Here is a 23,580-nt window from a genome sequence, read left to right on the forward strand (position 1 = left end):
ATTGTGAGTTTTATGGGAGATGTTTATAGTGTGAAAGAATCTCATGCATCAGCTCTTTCAACAAAACATGGGCTCCTGGAAGTTTCTACTCAAGATCATATCCTTTATATTATTTTGTCCTGCATTAAAAGTAGGTGTATTCAATTGCATATTTTTATAGTTGTTTTATGTTTTAATTAAGTTTTGGATTCCTGAAAAATAAATAGAACTCTTTCTTTTTTAGGTTCGTGCAGCTCCATCAGTTTATGGTATGAAGTTTTTTAGAATATTTTATGTACATGTGTAAATGTACAAATACATTTTAATGGATATGCTATTATTTTTACTCAAATAGTTTACCTGTTATTTCTGTATATTTCAGATTATATATATTTCCATATAAAATGTTTAATGAAATGTAAATGTAATACAGTATTGTGTTTATAGTAGAGATGGTAACAAAATATGAAATTTAAACATACTGATTTTCTCTATTGTTTTTTTTTAACAGTTAATAATGTAGATGCGGGAGAATTACGTGAGGATATCCTTGACATTAATCTTGGTAACACACTAATTTCTTCAAACATTTTCAAACCTGCTCCCAATAACACTGTTATTATTATTATTATTGTTATTTGCCTGAGATGTGTTATAAATTGCTTCTCATCTACCAGGTAACAATCAAGAATTTAAAACACAAGGTTTTGATTTTCATAAATATATATTAAAGGAGTGATCAGCTAATGCTAAAACAAAAATAAATGAATTTGATTTGAATATCTAAGATGTTTTAATTATTTACCAGTTTAGGCAAGAAACAATTTGTGTTTCACAGAAAATAAGCAACTGAATTGTTTTGAATTTGATGAAAGCCAAACATTGTTTTTCTGAATTAAATGATATTAACAATGCAGAGTATTTAATACATGCATTTTACAGTAAACAGTAAAGGCAAAAGTGAAAAACATCCTTTAAATAACGTTTAATTACAATGGCACATATCTTTTATATACTGTATAATATACTATTAATTAAGGAGAATAATAATACAGTTCTTTTCTTTAGCTTCTCAGAGACATTTGTTTGAAGGCGATATTGCAATTGATGTAAGTAGACAGTCTGTACATGAATATCTATTACAAAGAAAAACAATGACAAAACATCAACTGTAATTGGTTATTATAATATTATTTACAGCCTGGAAGAAATGCACTCAGAAATGAAACCACTAGATGGAAGTTTCCAATTCCCTACATTCTGACTGATTCTTTAGGTAAACAAGATATTTTTTTACATTTTTTGCATTAAAAAAAAATCCAAAACCCAGTCAGTATTATTGGCCAGTGTTTGTAAAGAAAGGAATGATCAGATATACACAGTTTATAATTAAGCTCATCCTGAAAAGTGAGTTATCCTGGTCAGTTTACAACCTTCCAACTTATTCCTTGCCTTATTTTTGGCAATGTTTTTAGGAATCAAAAGGCAATTTTAACTGAAATACACACATGCACAGAACAGAAGATTATCATTCAATCTCATCTCATTGTCTTCTCCTGAACATTTATTCATAAATTCACAAAAAATAGGCAGCTCTTTGTGATTTAATCCATCTTATTAAAATAGTTCAGGTGGGTAGCTGCATTAGCATGTGTAGGCTGCAAAAGAACAATAGGTTTATTCCATGCTGAAAAGAGAAGAAAGATAAGACAACTTTTCGTCTGTGGAGACTTCTTCGGGTTTAGGAAAGATAGACAATCTATCCTAAACCCAGTTTATATTCAACATGGAATAAACCTTTTACTTGTTCCTTTCGCAACTTATTAAAATTGCATCTGTATGAGATGAATAAACATCTTTACAAGAGCCGTGTATGCATTGCATAGTTACCAATTGTAATTTAACCTGTATTTTATTTTCCAGATTTAAATGCAAAAGGTGTCATTCTCCAAGCTTTTGAAATGTATCGCTTGAAATCTTGTGTGGACTTCAAGCCTTATGAAGGAGAGCAAACATTCCTGTCCTTTCAAAAGCTAGATGGGTGAGCTTTACCAGGAACCTAATAGCATCATTGCCTCTCACTAGGTTTTGCAATGAATGGTCATTTTCAAATCTAAATGTACAAGTTTGTTTATATGATATAGGTATATTAGGTGCACAAACCAATGTGAAAAGCTGATAACAAACTGAGCTAAGATATACTTTAAATTATAAAGAATTAGAAGGTAGACAATGAGGTGATTATTTTGTCCTTGTTTCTTTAGTCTGCAACAGTACAATTCCCAATACACTACATATTAAAATTGCTTCATTGCATTTTGTCACTGTTCATAAAGCAGAATATTATAGATAGTTTTTACTCAGTTATAGAAGAAACATTTACATTTTGTCCTCTTGTTTTCTGTGGCTCAGATTGTCCAAATTTAGCAAAAATTTCAGGATGCTTGTGGTTACTGCATGAAATAGTTACTAAAGCTACAATAAAAATAAAGTTAGTTTCTAAAAGTCAATCATTAAGTTTCCTGAAAACTATTACTCAAAAATATGAATATACTGCATTCAATTAAATTAAACAATTGATTAATTATGTCATGTTCCCTCCCATGTTTTAAATATATTGTTAATGAAATATTTATTTCTCAGATAACAGTTACTAAAGGTTGTTGGTAAATATTATGCCCACAGATGTTGGTCCTATGTTGGAGATTTCCATGAAGGTCAAAATGTGTCCATTGGTGAAAGGTGTGACACAAAGGCAATTGTTGAGCATGAAGTACTTCATGCTCTGGGTTTTTATCATGAACAATCCAGGACAGACCGTGATGATTATGTAAAAATTTGGTGGGATGAAATTATTCCTGGTAAGACCTTAATTCTTATGCAAACATGGTTATTTAGTATGATGTCACCAGACTTGTAAGTATTAGTAGCTTATAGTGGATAATATTCTACAATACACTTTATTTTTTACAGGAAGAGAACACAACTTTGTCAAATACGATGATGAATTCATTACTGACTTGAACACGCCATATGATTATGAATCCATAATGCATTACAGACCTCTTTCCTTCAACAAAAATGAAAGTGTGCCAACCATTACAACTGTAATACCAGCCTTTAATGACATCATCGGGCAACGTCTGGATTTCAGTACTCTTGATTTGGTTAGACTGAACCGAATGTACAACTGTAGTAAGTAGTCACTGTTAAGAACATTTTACTCTGGTAAAATTACCAAAACTAGCACTCCAGTCCCATATTTTCTAATCTGTGTTGCTGTGTGCTCTTGTTTTTTAACACGTTTCAGCTTCTTCCATTACACTTCTTGACCAGTGCTCCTTTGAGTTAAACAATATCTGTGGCATGATACAAAATGAGGAGGACAGCGCAAACTGGGGTCATACTCTGAGTGTTCCAGAAATAGAGGATCACACTCTACTCGGGCGGTGCAGAGGTAGGACGTGTGCTGTTCTATATTTTTGCAATCAACAGAAATTGATCCCTAGAGAAAAGATTGCAAGAAAGTATACATTTTACCATGTATGCCCATCCTTTTTTTCTCTTGCCCCTTCTGTGGTTGCTTCTGAGTACGTTAACCTGCTCCCATTTTGTTTAATTTTTTTCCCAGAAATGTCTCTTCTTCCCTTCCCCTATCTGCCTCTTTTCTCTTTCTGCAGCAGCCCTTCTGCTATGCTCCGAAGTAGGCTGCAGGTTACTCAGGTCTGCGATCCACTTTCAGAACCCTTACCACCCCAAATGATTATGAGCCAACTTCCCTCCATTTCCCGCGGGCTTCAAAGATTAAATGCTGTCTGTCCCCTGTCTCCATTTCGCTTTCCTGCAGTCCAAAGATAAACAGCTCACCATAGTCACCAAGATACAGCATATGCCCTTCTTTTTCAGCTCCTCCTGATGTCATCCCTCCTTGGATAGGCGGTGCAGAGTCTCTTTCTCCTCTCATTTCCTCTTTTGCCACAGTTCACATAGGTCCCCCTGGCCACCCAGTCAGCTCTGTGGGCTCAATCACACCATATGAATTTAAGTCTAGGCTTCTCATTTAGCCGTCACAGAATCCAGCACCTGTTCTTTGGCTTCAGTCTACAGGATTTTTCTTACCCTCTGTATACCTTCCAACTGGGTGTGGTGAGCCTCTGAATGTCTCCGACAAACTGTTCTACCCACAGTCCCAGTTGTCCAGGAAGTTGAAACTCAGGTCTTCTTCCCGAGCCCATTGGATTCCTGTTTCCCTTCAGTGGCTCCTCTCCCAGCTCCAGCTAGGCTGCACCTATTTCATCTTCTCTGGTCCAAAAACCACACCATAAGGGATTCTGGCAAAAATATGTTTATATATGGAAAAATGGGTATAGAGTTATATGCTTTGTTATAGGGAAAATTATTATTAGTAAAACTGAGAGATGAGTGTACTGTTTATACAACATTTGGGATATCATGGAAAAAGCTGGGGAAGTCACCTGAAAAGAAGAACAAACAAAAAATGGAGCTCATTGCAGACATGGCTACAATGGACTAACGAGACCAGACCAAAGAACATGTCCTGTACATACCAGTTGTCCTTGTTTCTTTATGTTGCTACTGAAGTTGATAGGAGAATCATATTAATTTTTACTTTTGTATGCATATACAAATGTGTTTAGATGCTGGATATTTTATGCACTTTGATGCATCTAATGGACAAGTGGGCAGAAGTGCGCTCCTGGAATCTCGTATTCTATACCCAAAGAGAAACCAACAATGCCTCGAATTCTTCTACAAGATAAAAGGAGACCCAAAGGATTTGCTGGTGATCTGGATTAAAATGGATGATGGCTCTGGGAATGTCCGGAAACTTGTGAAAGTAAAAACTATCAAAGGTACTCTAATCTAATTACATTTGATATTCTGAATATATTATTAACCAGATACATAATTTTGCTTTTTTTGAGGAAATTCTTTTGAAAGGATAATTTCATGCAGAAATGTTACTTCATCTGTAGGCATCTACTGGGGGCACTGGGTAGGTAGGCCTTGACGGTTGATGCAGGGACTACTGGGGTCATAGGTAGAAAATGTTGGTAAAGAAAGGTAGAAAAAAAAGATGAATGCTTGGGTTTAGTTGAAAGTTGTGTGCTAAATTCAGTAAATTCTGCAGGTGTCTTCTATTATTTAAGAATTTAATTTGCACTCATTATGCTACAGTACATTTTGTTGTATATGCTTCAGTCACAGTCACACCACTAAATAAAGTTTATCTACTGTACTTCAGTAACTAAAAATTAAAAAAGCAAGTAAAAAGAAACAAATAATTTGTTGTTCAATCCAAATAACAGATATGTATGGTCATATTTTAGGTGATGGAGAGGACTCCTGGAAAATTGCTCATGTGAATCTAAATGTCAGAAGCAAATTTCGTTACATCTTCCAGGGTATTGTGGGATCCCAAAACACAACTGGTGGTATTTTTGTTGATGATGTCACTCTGACAGAAACTAAATGCCCTGGTGCTGTCTGGCAAATTCAGAACTTCACCAGTCTTCTTCAGACTCCTGGAACAGCGTATGTAAAGGAAAGTCCAATCTTTTACAGCCCTGAAGGCTACAGGTTTGGAATAACATTACATTCTCATGGCCCAATGAATTCAACATATGTCAACTACACAAGGGTTTACTTTCACCTGTTCAGCGGTGAGAATGATGAAGCTCTGGAGTGGCCAGCACAGAACAGGCAAGTCACAATCATTGCCATGGATCAAGACCCTGATGTAAGACTCAGAATGTCAGTTAGCAGGAGCTTCACTACCAGTAAGTTAAAATCTTTTCAAAGCTCAGCAGTAGTATGGGAATTATCAATACAAAGCTACCTCTGGATGGGAGTATTCTGGCTAGAACAAAGTGATTAGATCATTGCAGGTTAACCCCCAGGCAATATTGGTGTCTGCACGTGTGCACTGTGTAATAGTGTGTTGATTTGATCCATTGGGAGTAAGGTACCTTGATCATTGATGGCATTTATTACCTTTTCAGACTTTAAACTAGTACCCTTAAACTATGCCTTGAGTAACAAATCAAGGAATTTGACAAAATAAATCGGTTACATATCAATCCAGCATTATATACTTAGCTACGGTAGCTTGCCTTTTGTGATTGGTTCCAAGCTAGTCCTGAGGTCTACGCATTGGGAAAAATTGAAGAAATTTAAGGTTTAATCTAACCTCCTTACTGTTAAAAATACTGAATTAAAACACAGGGTTTCAAATTGAGCCAATCATTGAAAGGGTGACATCGGGATGATTCAGTTATCCCTTGAATACCAGTCTTAGTCTAACGATTTCCTGTCAAATGGTGATTCATACTAAGCTAATTCCTTGTACACAAATCAAAATGAAGAAATACTAAAGATTATGGCAAGACTGCATGTTCATTTATATATTACTATATTACTAGTAATTCAGCATATATAAGTTATACATTTTCAGCTTATTAAATAGTATGGTTTTGGATTAATAAAACTTGTAAACAGTCTAAAATTTCTCAAGTATTGTACATTGCATAGCATTTTTTAGTTTTATTTGATTACATTATCTACATAAACTCATAATGGTATTTTGCAGATACAGAATCAGTGTGGAACAAGCCATCCATAAATGGAGAATGGGATCCAGTATGTAACTGTTTCAAAGGACATGAATTTGGATGGAACACCTTTGTTTCACATCAACAGTTATTCAGAAGGAGTTTCCTGAAAAACAATGACCTAATTTTACTTATAGATTTTGAAGGTATTTCTGACATTATGCTTTAAACATTTTTCTTACTAACATTATACATTACATCTGTATACAGTATGCATCCTCATCCATTACTTAAAAATTTTCTACAGTATATCTATATAACCAGAAATGTTAGATTCTCTAAGAAATAATGTACAAAATGTAAATCTTTTAAGACATACTGTACATAGAATTTACCACTTCCATGATGTTTAAATGTACTGTGTGAATGAGGCTTTATTGGTTTATTTCTAGAAAGGGTCTTGACACTCTGAAGTCTTTACTTGAAGTTTAGAGTACAGCATGGGACTACACACTGGTTGGGATACAGTAGTCTTCTCACAGGGAGCACCAAAGCACACATGGACAGCTAATACAGAAAAATTATCCTAGCCTGTACATTTTTAATGGAAGGAGAAAGGCTATGTGAAAACGGGGAAAATAAACAAATTCCAGAAGATACCTCAGTCCAAAATCAAACTGAACTGAGAAATTGTAAGACAACAGTGCTAACAAACATTCTACCTCCACCAGGTTCTATTAAACTAATATAAATACTTAATTAATGTTACAAAAGGTTTAAAAACTCATTATACCAAATTCTTAGTTTAAGAACAAACTATATAGAATAGTGCAAAGGAACAAGTAATAGGTTTATTCCATGCTGAAAAAAAGAAGAAAGAGAACACAACGTTTCGGCCGTGGAGCCTTCTTCAGGTGTGAGAGAGACAGGGCAGTAGGCAAAGGTAAAGTAGCGTGCGAACAAAGGTTAGGAGGGAGGAGGAGTGAGAGGCGGGAGCAGGGGACAGAAAGAGAGGCCAATCAAGAGGTGTGAAGTCAGAATGGGTGCAGAGAGGTGTGAAATGAAACTTCCAATGAATGGAGAAAATTTAAAAGAAGAGCAGTCTGTCGTTAAGGGAAGGGAGAATGTGTGATCCTAGCTGCAGAATAATTTTAGTTTCGGTGGTCTTTCTGATGTATGAGTTCGGAAAACAGCATGCCTGGAGCTGAGGAATGACAATGTTTTATAATAAATATTCTCTCAGAGAAGTTTTCTGAGGTGTCCTGGAACAAAGTGACACTCTACACTCTCCCCCCCAAGTCTAACACTGTGTAAAATTAACACAGTCAATGTGGATCTGTTTACATACAGTTAGTTCAGCCTTTAATAATAGATATTTAATAGCAGTGCTTTATAATAATTACATTATTATTCCGAACTATATACACATAGGTCATATTATATTAATAGATCTTATAACATTAAAGAAGTAAAGGCTATTTCATTTTGATTTCTTGTTTAAATTGGGAAACCTTTGTTCTAAAAATGAATAGAGTCAGTCAGTATAAGCTAAAACTCATCCTCTTGGAAGACGTGAAACTATTCATGGATTGTGAATGTATTTATTTGCATTATGTGTTTTAAGATTTGACTCACTTGGTGAAGACAGGAGTACCTGTTAAGCCGAGGAATCCCAGTGGCAATCGCAACCCCATGGAAGATGCTCTAAACTCTGTCAACATCCCAAAACCACGACAAGTACGATCTGCACCCACTGAACTCTGCCACCCTAACTTCTGCCTCAATGGCGGTGTGTGCATGACAAGAAATGGAAAACCCACCTGCAGGTCAGGAGATTAATCTTCTTTTCTTTTCTCTCTGCACAGAAGAGCAGCTGTGTGTAGAATTTATTTCCAAAAACATTCCATCCGTTTTCTAGTCGCTTCTTCCAATATATGGTCAAGGGAGAGGATACACCCTGGATGGGATGCTAGTTCTTCGCAGGGTACACACAGACACAAACATGCACACTCTCACACCAGGTCCAGTTTTTACAGAAGCCATCCATATCTTTGGACTATGAAAGGAAACTGGAGCACCTGGAGAAAACTCACACAAACATGTGAAGAACATACAAACTCCACGCAGATAGCACCCCAGGAATTTAATCCAGGACCCCAGCACTGTGAGGCAGCAACTAACCACTGCCCCACTGTGCCACCTATTGGCAAAAATATTTACAATAATTTCAACTTTCTTTTTAAATTTGATGGGAACTTTATGTTTATCTCTAACAGACAGATTAGAGACACCTTCAGTAAACAGATTAAGTCAGGAGTGAAATGTATTCTTTGAAAACAATGTGTTTGTTCTGGTAGGTGTGCTTTGGGCCAGATGTCTGTCTTCTTCGGTGAGAGGTGCGAGAAGCAGCAGGTCAATGGGCATGCTGTGGGAGTGATGATTGGAGGAGCAACAGGCACACTTGCCTTGACGATAACTATCATTGCAATCATCCTTAAAAGACGTTATTAAACATGAATTGTCTTCCTTATATATATATCCATACAGTATATCACGCATGAAACATAGCCATTAATTGAGTTATAACACCATTGGAATTAACTTTTAAAATATTTGTAAATTCTGTTTAAAAAATAATTGAAACCCAAGATTTAAATTCCAATACTAAATTGTTCCACCATTATTTCTTTTTATAGGAACATTCATCTCAGATTGTATTATCATCTTGTCTTTTGCTTTGAATGTAAATTTCTAAGATTATTAATGATTAATGCAAATGTTACATTGACTTTATAGACAGGATGTTCCAACTTGGGGATGGTCGATTAGCACCTTTTTATTAACTTTTAATTAAATGTATGTTTGCTCGATATTCAGGAACTGGTCCCATAGAAAGTGACTGCTGTAATGTTGTTGCTAAGGTTTTATTAAAGCTACATTTCCTTGCATATGACTCATGAGTATATGGGTCAAATTTATAACATTAGGATTAGGATTATGCATAACCATAATTAGGACTACAGACAAATAAATTAATATATTATTTATATTACAGTATTATATTATGCACAGTAAGTGTAATGGAAGAAGTACAGTAGCTCTCATGGAAGATTTTAACTTTCCTTTCACATTTTGTTAAAAAAACAATATTGTAGCTAGAATTGCTTCAGTGACTTTTCCCCTTCTCCCCAGGGTCACTTTTTCCCATATTTTCACCATATAAGGGTTAAGAGGCAATGCTTACCTTTTCTCCTTCATGTTCTTAAGGAAAGCACATGTCTCCCTCTCTATGCTTGTCTCCCATTGTAAAATAAAAGGGCAATAAAGCTTCCCTTTGAGCCTGCAAGAGGTCTCCTCGACTTTTTACTCTCCACACTGCCTTACGAGACTCTCTTTGCCACAATAGGGATTTCTTTTTTACTTGCTTTCTTTTAAAGACAGTTTCCTTTCTCATTTTGTCAGAAGACCAACCAAAAGAAATGCTTGTATTAAGTTAGGATTTTCAAACAATCAAAGCAGAGAGGGAATGATAGAAGTGAAAGAAACATGAGGCAATTGCAATCTTAAAAGTAGAGATTTGAAAATTGTAAACAAGATGTAGGGTTCAAGCACAGGAAAGAAGAAAGAATCAAATCCTCAGTGATTTTGATGATCACTGTCTCAGTTCCTGTTTGTTTCATAGAAAATGATAATAAAAGAAATAGAAGAAGAAAGAAAATGAGACAAATTGTGGGAGCAAGAGAGTGAGTTGGTTGAGTGGGAAGTGAGTAAGTTCACTTAATTTACTGTATTGTCTGTTAATTAGAAACTTTATTACAGCACAGAAGTGCTGCATTTCTAATAATAATAAAAGAAGATGTAAAAAATAAAGAAATTTTACCCTACTAAAAACAGAAAAACAACTTCCAGTACAGAGCAAGCTATACTATCATAACAGTGATCTAATTTATATGATTGCATTATAGGCGGCAAACAATGCTTTGTTGAAAGATTACACTATTAATTTTTATTAACAATACTTGCTACCAAAAAATAGTGTACAACAAAAATATTATCATGGAAATGCTAGAAATGTTTTCCAAGCTGCAGATTTAAATAGGACAGATTTGTTCACATTAGAACAATGTGAAACAGATTTAATTTGTTGCCAAAGGTTAAATGGCAAGAGCAAACAGTAGAGGAAACAATGGACATCCTTGTCCTGGGTCCTTTTTTAACTTTATTTTTTCAGAAAGAGTATTATTTCTAAATATTCATTGGAGATTTGAAGATGATATTAACCAAATTAATAGTTTTCTCATGTAAAATAAAAATATTCCATCAAACTAAATACTTAATATCATTTGAAATGATCAAGCACTTTTTGGGCATCTGCTGCCATAACTACAACATCAGTATTATTTTTTTAGCATATGGATGACACTTAAGCACGTTTGAATATTTCAGTTCAGTTCAGTTTATTGTCATATGCACAAGTGCAATTAAATGCTTATTTGTATGAATGCGCCAATACAAAGACATTAAGGAAACACCAAAAACATAAACACAGAAAAGCGGCAGCAACAAAAACAAGATAAATAACATGTATCTTAGAAAAAAAACATCAATGTGAACCAGTGGTAGGGATAGTGTTCAGTAATCTGATGGCTTGTGGGAAGAAACTGTCTCTGAATCTGGAAGTACGTGCCTTTATGCTCCTATAATACTTACCTGAGGGAAGGGAGTAGAAAAATGAGAAACCAGGATGACTGGTATCCTTAGCGATAATTCCAGCCTTCCGGAGACAATGAGTTGTAAAAATGTCCACAAAAGAGTGGGGATCTGTAGTCCAATGAGGGACTGGGCTGACCTGATCACCCCGTGTAATGCCTTCCAGTCAGACAACGAGCTGCTGCCATACCACACTGTAATGACATGTGAGTTGTCAGGGTCACCACCCATCCATGCACTCGCCGCCACATTCAAACTTGCACTGTTCACTGCAATTAATCAATTATCCAACCTCTTTTCCAATTTCTCCCTACCTAAACTTTTCTGCTGCACCTTTTATGCTCACTATAGAGTTTCACTCACTAGAGCTACTCCTTTCGCCTGTTTGTCTAGCAACGTTGTGGATTACGGACACTGCCTTATCACCGACACCGACCACGGACATGCTTCACGATTTGGATTTGGAAATCTCTCCTGACTCATGGTTTACTGATTTAGTCTCCCCATCGACTATGCACCTGCCTCATGGATTAGATTTAGTTTTCAGACTCTGCTCTCTGGATTACGGGTCTCTGCCATCCTACTTGACCATGGTATTGCCTTACGATTTGGACTTCAGTAACGGAATTCGTACTCTCTTTCTCAACTTTTCACTCCAGCCCCACACAGGGTCTGAATAAGCTCTTCTGGATTCTGACATGAGTACACCATCAATAGCGCACCTGTAAAAGCTTCCTGACTAGTCTGGAAGGAACTATTGTGTTAAATGCAGAGCTGTAATCAATGAATAGCATTTTGATTTTTGTGTCTTTATCATCCAAATGAGGCAGGGCAGTGTGAAGAGCCAGGGAAATAGCGTTGTCAGTGGACTTGTTACGCTGGTATGCAAACTCCAGGGAGGTCTAAGCACTCAGGTACCATTGTGTTAATGTGCCTCATGACCAGCCTTTCAAAGCATTTCATTATGGTGGATGTGAGTGCTACTGGTCTGTAATCATTAAAACAGGTTGCAGTATTTTTCTTTGGTATTGGAATAATGGTAGCTTTCTTAAAACACACGGGAATGGAAGATTGTAAAAGTAAAAGATTAAAAATATCTGTCAAAACCGCGGCCAACTGGTCTGCACAGGACTTAAGAACCTGTCCTTAAGAACGTTGTTTGGGCCAGTCGCCTTCCATGTGTTCACCCATCTGAAAGTTGCCCTGACTTCAGCCTCCGTGACAGACACGGCTGTATCTTCACCAGCCGGGAGCACCGGCACCAGTGGTTCCGTGATTCCCTTCTCAAAACAAGGGTAATAGGTGTTCAGCTCATCCAGGAGAGAAAAATCACGGGGGATATAACACTGCTTATTTTAGCTTTATGGTTTGTTATTGTCTGAATACCCCACCACATTTTGAACACATCGGCAGAGGCAGCTTGTATTTCTATCTTGTTAGGGTATTGCCTTTTAGCGTCCCTGATAGCTCTCCGCAGGTACTTCGCTTTCTTATAAAGGTCAAGATTGCCAGATTTAAAGGCCTTCGATCGTGCCCACAGTTATTTCGGATATCGATATTAAACCATGGTTTCTGGTTAGGGAAAAGCAAACTGTCTTTGTGGGCACACAGTTATCTTAGTTTTTGGGTCTGTGTTTTTTATGAAACCATTTTGATTACAATGAATAAAATCATCTGGAAGTACTTCTGTAGTTCCATTATATGGATCTTTAATCTGATGGTGACTCACCTGATCTGCCTGGTTTAAAAATGACAGATGATACAGTTCAGTAAATTGAGTTTGATCATTTAGATTTTGTTTTCAGTGTTACCTTTCTCTATTTTGCCTCCAGCCCATGGTCAGGGAACTCAGGGGAGCTTCTGTTGAATCTGTGTAAGCTCCAGAGCCAGAGTGAGCCGGAAAGCTCTGGAATAAATCCCACTTCTTAATTTGTTTTTAAATGCACTGCAAATGAGTGACAAACCCAGCTGGAAATAGACTGAAGCATGTGGCATTTATATTTGTTTAAAAAACCCTTTTGGCTTTTTTTGGTGAAGTACCAAAGAAAATGTATTTAACAGTACTAGCTCATTCACTTCTCACCCATTTTTCTTTTAATGCTCAACAAACTAACTTGATTTAACTTGATGCTCTATTCTATTTAAGACCCCCCCCCCATCTTCAGCATCAGATGCCTTATCATTTGCATAAAAAGTAATGAAATTCCCTCACAAAAAGTAGTATAAAATCCAATTGGAAATCCATTTAACCCTGGGATCTTCGTATTTGCAAAGCTTTTACATGTATCCTTTTTTCCCCTTCTGTGATTTCAACTTTGAGAGTTTGTTTTTGTTCAAATGAAATCTGTCACAGGAACTGAGTTGGGGGTTACTAGTATAAAACTTTTTAGTCACTTTTGGGGTGTTCTATAAATGTATATGTTTTTCTGTTCCTGCCTGATTTATCAAATGTATAATCTCCTCCTTTTATTAGTATACTTGTAAGCCTGGCCCACAGCTCCATAAACGAGAAGGGACCCTATGTTGGTTCCAAAAAAAAGATCCAAAACAGTGAATGAGGGAAATCCAAGGCCAGGGTCTAAAGGCGAGCGGGAGTCTAAAGCCAGAAGGAGAAGTCAAGAATCCTGGTCCAGGAACACAATCCAATAATCAAAGTCGAGAAACAGGCTGATGTCCAAAAACCAGGTTAGGAGTCCAGGAGGAAAATAAAAGATCAAGGGCTGAGAACACCAAACTGAAGAAAACCAATCCAGGAATCTACAAGCAGACAAAAGACTTAGGAACAATGATAAAGCAAACAAAGAGCAGGGAAGAAAATGGAAGAAGGAGAAAAGGCAAGAATCAGGGAAGAATGTACTAAAGGCTCAATCTAGAGCTCAGAGTATAGGCAACAATACTTAGCACTGCATGAACCATGAGGAGGGTTTAAGTAGGCTATAGGAGGGGAGGCGTGGTGACCTAGAGACACTAGGCAAGCAGGGATTGGCTGCTGACGTCTGCTTGATCTGCGTCTCTGCTGCGCAGTTAGAGCAGGCACTAGAGGTTGGGGTGTCCCCTGGTAGCTTGATGGAGGAACTGTAACAAAACTGCTTTGTATGCAAATCCAATAACGTTTGCAATTCATCCAGAAATGCCATGCTTGACACTGTTGGCATGTTCAAGAAAATTAATGTATATTTTTTGTATATATGACACTGACATTAACTAAGAGATCAAGTCAAATGACTTTATTTCAAATTATTATTTATAAAAATGTATCAGTAAAATATGTAACATACAGTATAACATTTTGCAAGATTAGTTGATGAATCAAAATCTAAACAATGAGCTAGAAATAACAAGAAGCATTATTAGGTTTAGAGCAGTACAAATAAATACATAAATGTTATGAATTAAATTGAAACAAATTGCATATAGATTTATTTTAAGTGGAAAGCAAGACTTATTTGTCACTGTGTGTACTTAAGGCTTGTTTTTTTTTGCTGAAATTAAGAATATATTCAAATTTCTAAGAAAAAAAGAACAACTTTTCAGTCTGTTTATAATATAATAACTATTATCTTATTGTTGTTAAAGATAAAAATGTAAATATATTTTTCTTTCATTCCTTGCTGTATCAGAATAAAATATATATTATACAGTAGGTCCATACATTATAGAAGATGCATCCTTTTTTGTCTCTTTTAACAGTACATGGATTTCAATTTAGTACAATATAACAGTAGAAGCAGCACAGTAAAAATGCCTGATCTATATTTTCCTCTTTGTTTAAACTAAAAGAAAAAATAATAATTTGAACTCCAAGTTTGATGCAAATGTGACACCCATTGCTTTAATGGAGGATGCAATCTGTTCAATTAACTGGTTCAATTGGTTTACTCTTTCTTTTTTTAGTGTACTTTGATACAAATTACATGATAAATTTGACTAATTAACTTGCTTATTAATATAAATATGACTCTTCTCCATTGCAAAGATAATGGCTAAACAGTTATAATTTAAATGCCATTTCTTCTGAAATTGTTTTGAAAACATTTGCATCTTTTTAACGCAAGTATACATTAAACAGATGTTAGTTACCAATTAAAGAAAACAATGTTCTCATTACATCAAATTCCTAGGCAACTTAAATTTTAACAAGGCTATTCAAATTTAAGCCTCTACAAATTAAACAATATGTGGATGAAACAGATTGAGCACATCTTATTTACTGTACATCTCATACTGGAGGTGGACTTAACCAAGATAATTATGAGAAACTCAAGTAGGAACCTGCATCAGAATGCATAGGCTACAAAAAGAAAAGATTTATTCCAGAGAGAGGATAGCCTTTTCAGGTTGTGATTTACAGTGTAAATCTCTTCTGAAAATCTTTGGTTGAGTATTAATATACCCTGTACTTTGAAGTTTATCTAACTTTTAAAGTATTTTTGTTCCATTCCTCTGTTGAATTTCTTTCATACTTTCCTTGCTTTGTTGAAAAGGTTGGAAACCTCAAACAAGCAGATAATGACTTTTCAGCAACTCCAGATGCTTTAATATAATAACACATTGAAAACATGTTCTGAAAACTTACAAAGACTTTTTGGAAATAGCATGTTTTCTGCACAGTTAAAAAAATTGAGATGAGGGATTCTTAATTAATGCAATTAATACAATATTTACATATGTATACATAAGAAGGTATTCCATTGGTTTGTATTGTTGCTCTTCATTCCAATTTGAAGTCTACAAAAAGAGTGAATACAACAGTGAATTGTAGCCAGTGATAATACACCATGAACAATAATGACTGCGAAAATCAATGTCCTTGGTTAGCATAGTCATAATATTATTTAAGGTCATAATATTAAAAGTACTGGTGATTAACAATTTAATTCTATATGTTTTGTTATACAGTAGACCACTGCTGATCCAGTGAGCCACAATTACACCTGCTATAAGACACCTGTCATTAATTGCAATTTTAATAAAAATACTTAGCTTGAATGACCTAAGCTATGTAGTTAAAATAAAAAAGGTACAGCGAGTGAAATGTTAAAGTAATTATAATATTTTCATACTAATAAACACATTTAGAAATTGAAATTAAATTATGTACTATTTAGTTATTCAAATCAATTAAATTCTTAACTTGAAGAGACTTTGAATATGCTTTCTAAATATAGGCGGTTCCCCATGGGCCAAAACTTCGAGTTGGATAGTGGAATGATGAATAAAAATATTCTTTTGTCTACAAGAATAAGAATTTGTAAGATTTGCTCTTCACAATATTTTTTTATCAACCAAAATAATCCATGGACCTTCTATATTGCTGGATTTGGTATCTTGAAAAACACCATAAATGCTGGGAATGTTTACAGATGCAGCCATTCAAAGTGCGCGGTACAGACACATACCGGAGGTAATTGGCTATGGCGTCGCGCACTGTGACGCACGATGACGCTCGGTACCGCGGTACGTGATTGGTTACTCAATTCCTAAGTGCAAAAAATGTCTAGCAGGTTAATTTGTAACAGGGACTGCTTTTAATTTAAGTACTTTACTAGTAGAATAAAGAGTTATGTATGTATAAACAGTATATAAAGCATATTTATAATAAAGCAAAAGTTATCCAAGTATAAATCAAGTGTAAAAATTATAAATAAATACTAACACCCACCTCTTGCTGAGAGCTGAAACATCATTTCTTTACAAAAGAGGATTGAGCTTTTGAAGAGCTTTCAGTTTTGGATGGCTGAGCATACTAAAAGTATAAAGAAAGAACTCTTTATTCATAAATTCATGTCTTCATTTTAAACGTTGTCTTATTTAAAAAGTTCACAATCAACTCACCACAGAATTGACGTATTTCAAAAGGGCTTCTCGCACCTACAGTCAAACAAAAATAGATAATAAGTAAAAAAAAGAATTATCATGAATATCAAGACAAATCAAAATCACTTTTGCATTGTTTACAATTGTACATGTCTATCAGTTCTGATGCTAATGTTTCTAAATACTCCTGAATAAAACACATTTTAAGGGTCGAAAACATTTAAAACCTTTAAAACATTTAAAACCTACAGAACATGTCACTTTTCACCATGTCAGAGATAAAGTGTGCTGGTATTATGAGGGCAATGCTCAACAGACTTACCTTTTTTTCCGTAAGACATCCAGTAATCAAAATAAACAGACCCTATAAATATATGATACAAAGGAAAAAAATAAGGCATTCTATTTTTACTTTAGCCACATAAGGTAACAAAATAAAATAATTAAGTCATATTCTTACCTGGAAAGAGTTCAATATAATAAAAGCGTAATGAATTAGTTTAACATATAGTCCATCATTTAAATCCAGTGTAAAAATTAAAAATCCAAGAATCCACGTTACTCCAAAAACAGGTGTCAAAAAGATCACTGCCTTAAGAATACTCTTGAGAGTCTCTTTTTCATCCATTTTAGTGCCTTCTGAAACTGAAGGTCTCAATAACTTGGTAATGACCACAGCCATGGCAAAGAAATTAATTATAACAATGGTTAAAACAGGAAACACAAAAGAAAATATGGACCCATGAAGAGCTTGACTGTAAATTAACCAGCAAGTTTCTGGATTGTGGTACGCTGATCCAAAGTAAACGTATGTGGCGGCTACAATGATTGAAGGACAAATGTAGCCAACAATAAATGAAAAAGACAAGTAGACTTTCTTTCTCATCTGGTGGAAGATGAAAACAAGTTGGTGGAGAAGCATAGTGCTTAAACACAGCATCCAAAAAAACATGGCTAAATAACAGAAATGTTTTACAATCGTAAGGCCTAAACACAATGTTGGGCTAAGCTTCTCAGGAAAGGAAGAACCCAGAAAGCTGCAGTCTGCAATTAGCAGATTTAAAGAAATGTTAACAAGGGCTGTATGACGAAAATGAGAAATGTTTGATTTAACCACAGTGTTCCACACTAGGAATTCTATTACAATACAGAGGAGCAGAGAACATATGGAAACTCCCATACCAACGTACGTTAATTCATCCCCGAAAGGCAGTGATATAGGGAATTTTGACATCAGCACGGAGAAGGAAGTCAAATGGTTACAATCACAGGTGGAAAAATTTGTAGAATCTTTTTTGATCCACTGACAGCCTGCTTCCGACCATTTATTAGTACTGAAGTCCCAAAAAACACATTTGATCTCGTAATTTAGAGCTCTTTCTTTGGACATGCTGAATATCATTCTGATGTTACCGTTGTTGTTTGTTGAATTTATAAGCGTGATTGATTGAACAGAACTGACTACATCAGTATCTGAGATGTTGTTTGGCAGAAGTTTACCGATTGTCTTAAAAACCATTGTTTTCAGAACTCCATCTTCGATACCATTCATGCTTACCATGTTATTGAAAAGGCTTAAATTTTTAATGCAATTAGGGTTTTCTTTGACAACACATCCTTTAAACTCAATATTTGAAGAATTAATGTTCAATGAGGTATTCTGCAGTTTTGTATTCTCTATGAGCTTTTCAACAGAGTTGAGGTATACAGCAGATACCAATTCAGGTTCATACACTTTCTCTGTCTGGTTCCAGGAATTTGTTAGATTTTCGTTCAACAGATTGCTTGCCGAAGTTAGCATGTTCTGAAACAGAAAATAGAACTTAGTTTTGGGAATATCTCACTTTGTTATACCTTCATTAGCCTGTCTTACAAACTGTCCTCTTTCATTTGCAATTGTAAGACCATTAATACTGAGGGGCAATTAAAATGCAACATCTTATTCAAGAAAACTATTCCGTATAACCTCAGATCACATGTGGTGCCAATCTACTGTAAATTAACAATCCATTAAAAAGTGAAGACAACAAGGGGGGAAGAAGAAGACAGAAGATCACAAGAAAGACATCCAAGGTGAGAGCACCTCGTCCCAGACCACCCAAAAAGACCAGATTGGAGCTAAGTATTTGAACTTTGTTATTAGGAAACTCCCTTGGTAAAAGACGGCCTGTCCTGGTTTGTGGGTGCATTTTTGAATAGGGAGACAGATTCCCTAATTCTGCAGGTTGTATTATACTTAGTTTAGAAGGCAGTCTATCTCTTCTTTTGGCCTCTGCAGGCATTATGCCTATTATTAGGCATAAAAAACTTGGTAGCAATCTGGGTTTTTTTCTGGGTGGTTAGAAAAGGCCTCTGGGATGCCTTATTTTTTATTGTAAATTTGTAAATAGTGACACTTGTGTTGCACGTTTATGTTGAGTGTAGTTTAGTGTGTGCCACTGTCATTGTTAATAAATATAAATATTTGTTTAACACTTTATGCCTGTAGAAACCAAGAGATTCGAGCCTGAAGTGTCCGTTCGTTAAGCCAAGCTTTATTTTATGCATTCAAGGAACCACAATAAGGACCACAGTAGTTATAGTATGTATAGTAGCTCAAAGGGGATATGACTCTACACTTTTGTCTATACTTTTCTCTACACCCTCCCCCTCCTGTCTTTGAAGTAGCTTTTTCAAGAAACTCCAGGACTCAGAAAGCACTTAAAACATTCCTTTCTTATCAGGAGTTTAGTATAAACATTCCCCATCAGGGAGTTTAGTACAGAAGATGGGAGTTCAGTACAGGGAGGGAGAAACATGTGTGCTAAAGCAAGGGTGAAGGTTAGAGTTTAGCATGTGAATTCAGCAGGAGTTCACAGCTCCTACCATTATATGGGTAAAGAGTAACATGCAGATTCTGCTAGCAGACTCCGTCATGCCTTAATCATTACTCCTTCCTCCAAAGCTGTGCCACAGAACAAAGAGTTCATGTGCCTCTACTCTAACAACCACTTTGGTATATTCTTGGCGAAATCCTTAACTGTTTAATTTACTTGCTGATTTATCCTCTGAGTCAGCTTTTGATTTTCTCAATTTTCATAACTCCCCATTTGTAACAATAGTGTTAATGCAAAAGGTATTTCAAGAAGAGTCAGAGACAGAATTAAGCTACTATTCTACACCTGAGGAAGGTTCCATAGCCAAAACATTGTGTCTCTTTTCTTTTCCTTTCAGCATAGAATAAACATTTACCTGTTCCAAATTGAAATATGTGAAATTTTGACTATAATGTGCTATGTGATATGTGTGGCACAAAGGATTAAAGTACACAACTAGGAGAAAAATGACTGTTAAAACATTACATTTTTAATATATTTGAATGCTATTTAAGCACTACTGTTCTTATTCTTCCAATTTAATTTTAGATCATTAAGTGAAATAGAAAATGCTTACAAATAAAAGGTGCTCCTCAAATGTAGAATTTGTGTTGTTAGAAACCTTGTAGATAGTATTAAGAATATCCACTGAAGTTTTTAGGTCTGCATATGAGTCAATAGATGTTGTGTTCGCAGTAGTATTTTTTAGGCGATCAAACAGTGTTTCCGCAATTTGTGCAATTGCTCCCTGTCCCTTTAGGAGATTCTGCAAGCAAAACAGAAATACATTATGCACAGATTTCCCGTTTACAATTATGCATTAATAATTAAAAGAAAAATAATTAATTGTAGTGCCATCTTTTTTTTGTCCAGTTTGCATTTTACATGAAATGCTCACATTTATTTTTTCATTTTCCATTTTGAATATAACTTTACTATTGTTTTATGTTGGAAGTGCACACAATATGAAATTTGTAGTTTTGATCTGAGTGCTATTTTTATTTGATTTCAGATTCATTGCAGTCTTATTGAATCACTATTATGGTTCTTTAAAACTATTATAGATTTAGATTGATAGGAAAAGATTAACCTGAGCTGTTTGAAGTACAGTACATTCAGTTCTCGACCGATAATTGTTTGGATTGTTATATAGTAATATAATAAACCTCAATATTTGTGAGTTCAATATTCATGACTTTACCCTATTCATTTAAAATTTTTAGTGACCACTTTTTGCACATTCACAGTCATAATTCACTTGTTTACGGGGTGTGCAATAGAAGAGAAAACGCAAGCACCTACTTCCGAAGCATTTTCATTTCATGGATCAAGTGTATCTCACTCAACCTGGGTAATGCTTTAGTTATTCAGCTTCCTTCATAAATGTATTAGGTATGCATTATGTGCAGACTGGTTATTAGAGTAATGTTTATACGTGACTCATTTAATGCTACAAAATAAAAATAAAAAATTAAATGTTAAATAACAAAAAAAAAGCTCTTTGGTCCCCTAAGTTATCACAATCTCAGTTCTTGCATGGATAATGAAAAAGGATAAGAAAATAAATTGTAAGGGGGAGATTTAGACAAATCATAAGACAAATCATAAATCAACCTAGGTCTCAACATCAGCAAAACTAAAGAGCTGAACGTTGACTTCAGGAGACAAGGAAAAGTCCACTCTCCCATCTACTTTGAAGGGACTGCGGTGGACTGGAGGGCTTGTGTACTTTTGCACAGTTTTTAACAAATATGGGTACTGTCATACTGGTACCACACTCGTTGTTTACATTGTTATTGTTATTGTATTTACTGTCTATTGTCTTGTCTGCTGTTCTGTATATACTGCACCTGAGAGACTAATGAAAAACACTTTTCATTTTGCTATGCACCTGTGTAAGTATAACAACAAATAAAATTGAATTGAATAGCAGGAGTGAGTTGGCTGAGTGGGAGAGGAGTGAATACACAATTTATTTTCTTGACTGTTATTAAGTTGCTGTAATAAATTGTTTTACCATACAGCAGTGCTGCATTGATAATAGTAATAAAAACAATGTTAAAAGTAAACAAAAGCACTCTGTGAAGAATAAGAAAAAATAACTCTAACACAGCATAAGCTATAATCAGTGATGTACTGTTGTTTGTTTGCACTTTAATTTGAATTACAAGGGAATACAATGCTTTTAAAACATTTCTACTACTCACTTTCATTAAAAGTAACAGAATGTCTGAAATAGCTAACATTTATAACTAAAAATATTGCCTTGGAAATATTCAGTTATGCAAGCAGCAGAACCATGTCCTGTTTTTAACATAAGGTATGCCGTATTCACAAATTCACCATTTGCAGAAACCCAAAGGAACATAACCATCATTAATTCTAAACTCTGGATGAGATATTGAAATTACCTGATTTGTACTTAGGGTTTTTCATAGTGATGAAATGCACATTTTCAAATGGAATAAATTTCTTTCAAATACCCTTTAATTCCTAAAAGCAATCAGACTTAATACACCTCATCTGTTTAAGTTTTTTTTTTTTGTTGTTGTATGGGATTCCTAGTGTTTCTTATGACGTCTCCCATATTCACATAAAACAGAACAGTTAATCAATAAAAATATTTTACCTACTTGTAAGATCCCACTTTAATGGTTGTGTAGCATGGTGAAACTGCGCAATACAATTCACCATTTTGCAGGAATTAGGTAACCAACACTGATGTAAATATAACCTTCTCAACCTGACCAACACTGATGTAAATATAACCTTCTCAACCTGACCAACACTGGTGTAAATATAACCTTCTCACATGCTTTATGGGCTTTGTTCAGTAGCAGTGGCAACTGCCTCATTCCAGTCACTGTTTGGCCAGTCTCGCTCTGTCTGTGAACCACATTTGGAACCTTCTACTAATCATAAACAATCTCACCTAATTTCTCAATGTGTGTATGACTACAAGTATCTATCCCAAAACTCGAGTAGACAACCCTTGTCTATACTCCAAGTCTTTCAACAGGGCAACCACCTTCCAGGCAGTTGTAACCAATTTCTTAATATAAGGGTTTTCCCCATTTCTAGAGAGTCACAATGTGATTCTCTGACAGCCTACCCCAGTTTTAATACTCCAGCTCCAGCAGCTTTGTTTCACGTCTCCATAAGAGAGTGACTAAGGGAGTGTGCACCCCAACCTATTTTCCATCCATCAGTTTCCTAACCACTTCTTGCAATTCTGGGGTGCTGTAAGTAAGTCTCTATCCCAGCAAGCACTGCGCACAAGGCAGGGTACACCATGCACAGTATGCCAGTAGATTGCAAGGCAGATTTTCCCAAAAGTTAATAAACCTACTGTATCAATACAGTATGTCTTTGGATTGCGGGAAGAAACTGAATTACCCAGAGAAATCCCATACAAACACTGGGAGCACATACAAACCAGAACTGATCCTGGGGCCCCAACACTGGCAGTAATTCTAATCACTGCACCACAATGCTGCCTTCCAACCTGTTTTTTCAAAGAAAAAATTATCTTCACTTCTAGAGTGTAGAAGAAAATCCAGCTGCAGGTCAACTAAAAATGCCACACATGTAATTTGCATAGCTGGGAAATCATACATTTTGGACTGTGCGTGACAGCTGGTGGTACA

At 35.5% G+C, this 23,580-nt stretch overlaps 2 protein-coding genes across 4 annotated transcripts in view; one reads left to right on the top strand and one right to left on the bottom strand.

Annotated features, from left to right (window-relative positions):
- mep1a.2 (meprin A, alpha (PABA peptide hydrolase), tandem duplicate 2) lies at positions 1–9,897 on the top strand. 2 transcript variants are annotated; one of them, XM_088625659.1, is made up of 14 exons: positions 1–130; positions 224–248; positions 491–544; positions 1,048–1,088; positions 1,180–1,255; positions 1,903–2,020; positions 2,665–2,840; positions 2,953–3,174; positions 3,290–3,436; positions 4,638–4,853; positions 5,331–5,780; positions 6,590–6,757; positions 8,176–8,377; positions 8,909–9,897. In XM_088625659.1, the coding sequence occupies exons 1-14, from the start codon at positions 44–46 to the stop codon at positions 9,060–9,062; spliced, it is 2,136 nt and encodes a 711-aa protein (XP_088481785.1). In that variant the 5' UTR covers positions 1–43; the 3' UTR covers positions 9,063–9,897. The 2 variants fall into 2 exon arrangements, with proteins under 2 accessions (XP_088481785.1, XP_088481786.1); XM_088625660.1 differs by having other exon boundaries at positions 43–130; positions 207–248.
- Positions 9,898–14,468: 4,571 nt separating this feature from the next.
- Positions 14,469–23,580, bottom strand: part of LOC148674905 (adhesion G protein-coupled receptor F3-like) — a 40,811-nt gene continuing 31,699 nt past the window's right edge. For both annotated transcript variants that reach the window (XM_088625662.1, XM_088625661.1), the window contains 6 exons: positions 20,511–20,699; positions 17,539–18,882; positions 17,401–17,442; positions 17,097–17,132; positions 16,924–17,007; positions 14,469–15,989 (listed from right to left, as the gene is read on the bottom strand). In XM_088625662.1, coding sequence (XP_088481788.1) covers positions 16,945–17,007; positions 17,097–17,132; positions 17,401–17,442; positions 17,539–18,882; positions 20,511–20,699 — 1,674 coding nt within the window. In that variant the 3' untranslated portion in view covers positions 14,469–15,989; positions 16,924–16,944. The remainder of the gene's footprint in view (positions 15,990–16,923; positions 17,008–17,096; positions 17,133–17,400; positions 17,443–17,538; positions 18,883–20,510; positions 20,700–23,580) is intronic.

Source organism: Lepisosteus platostomus, chromosome 3 (assembly GCF_059453375.1).
Source record: "Lepisosteus platostomus isolate fLepPlt1 chromosome 3, fLepPlt1.hap1, whole genome shotgun sequence".
In the NCBI taxonomy this organism is placed as follows: domain Eukaryota; kingdom Metazoa; phylum Chordata; class Actinopteri; order Semionotiformes; family Lepisosteidae; genus Lepisosteus; species Lepisosteus platostomus.

Coding starts and splice junctions, on each gene's coding strand:
- mep1a.2 (XM_088625659.1), top strand. CDS start 44: ATGCATCAGCTCTTTCAACAAAACATGGGCTCCTGGAAGTTTCTACTC. Junction 1,256..1,902: donor CATTCTGACTGATTCTTTAG/GTAAACAAGATA, acceptor TTTATTTTCCAG/ATTTAAATGCAAAAGGTGTC. Junction 2,841..2,952: donor GTGGGATGAAATTATTCCTG/GTAAGACCTTAA, acceptor TATTTTTTACAG/GAAGAGAACACAACTTTGTC.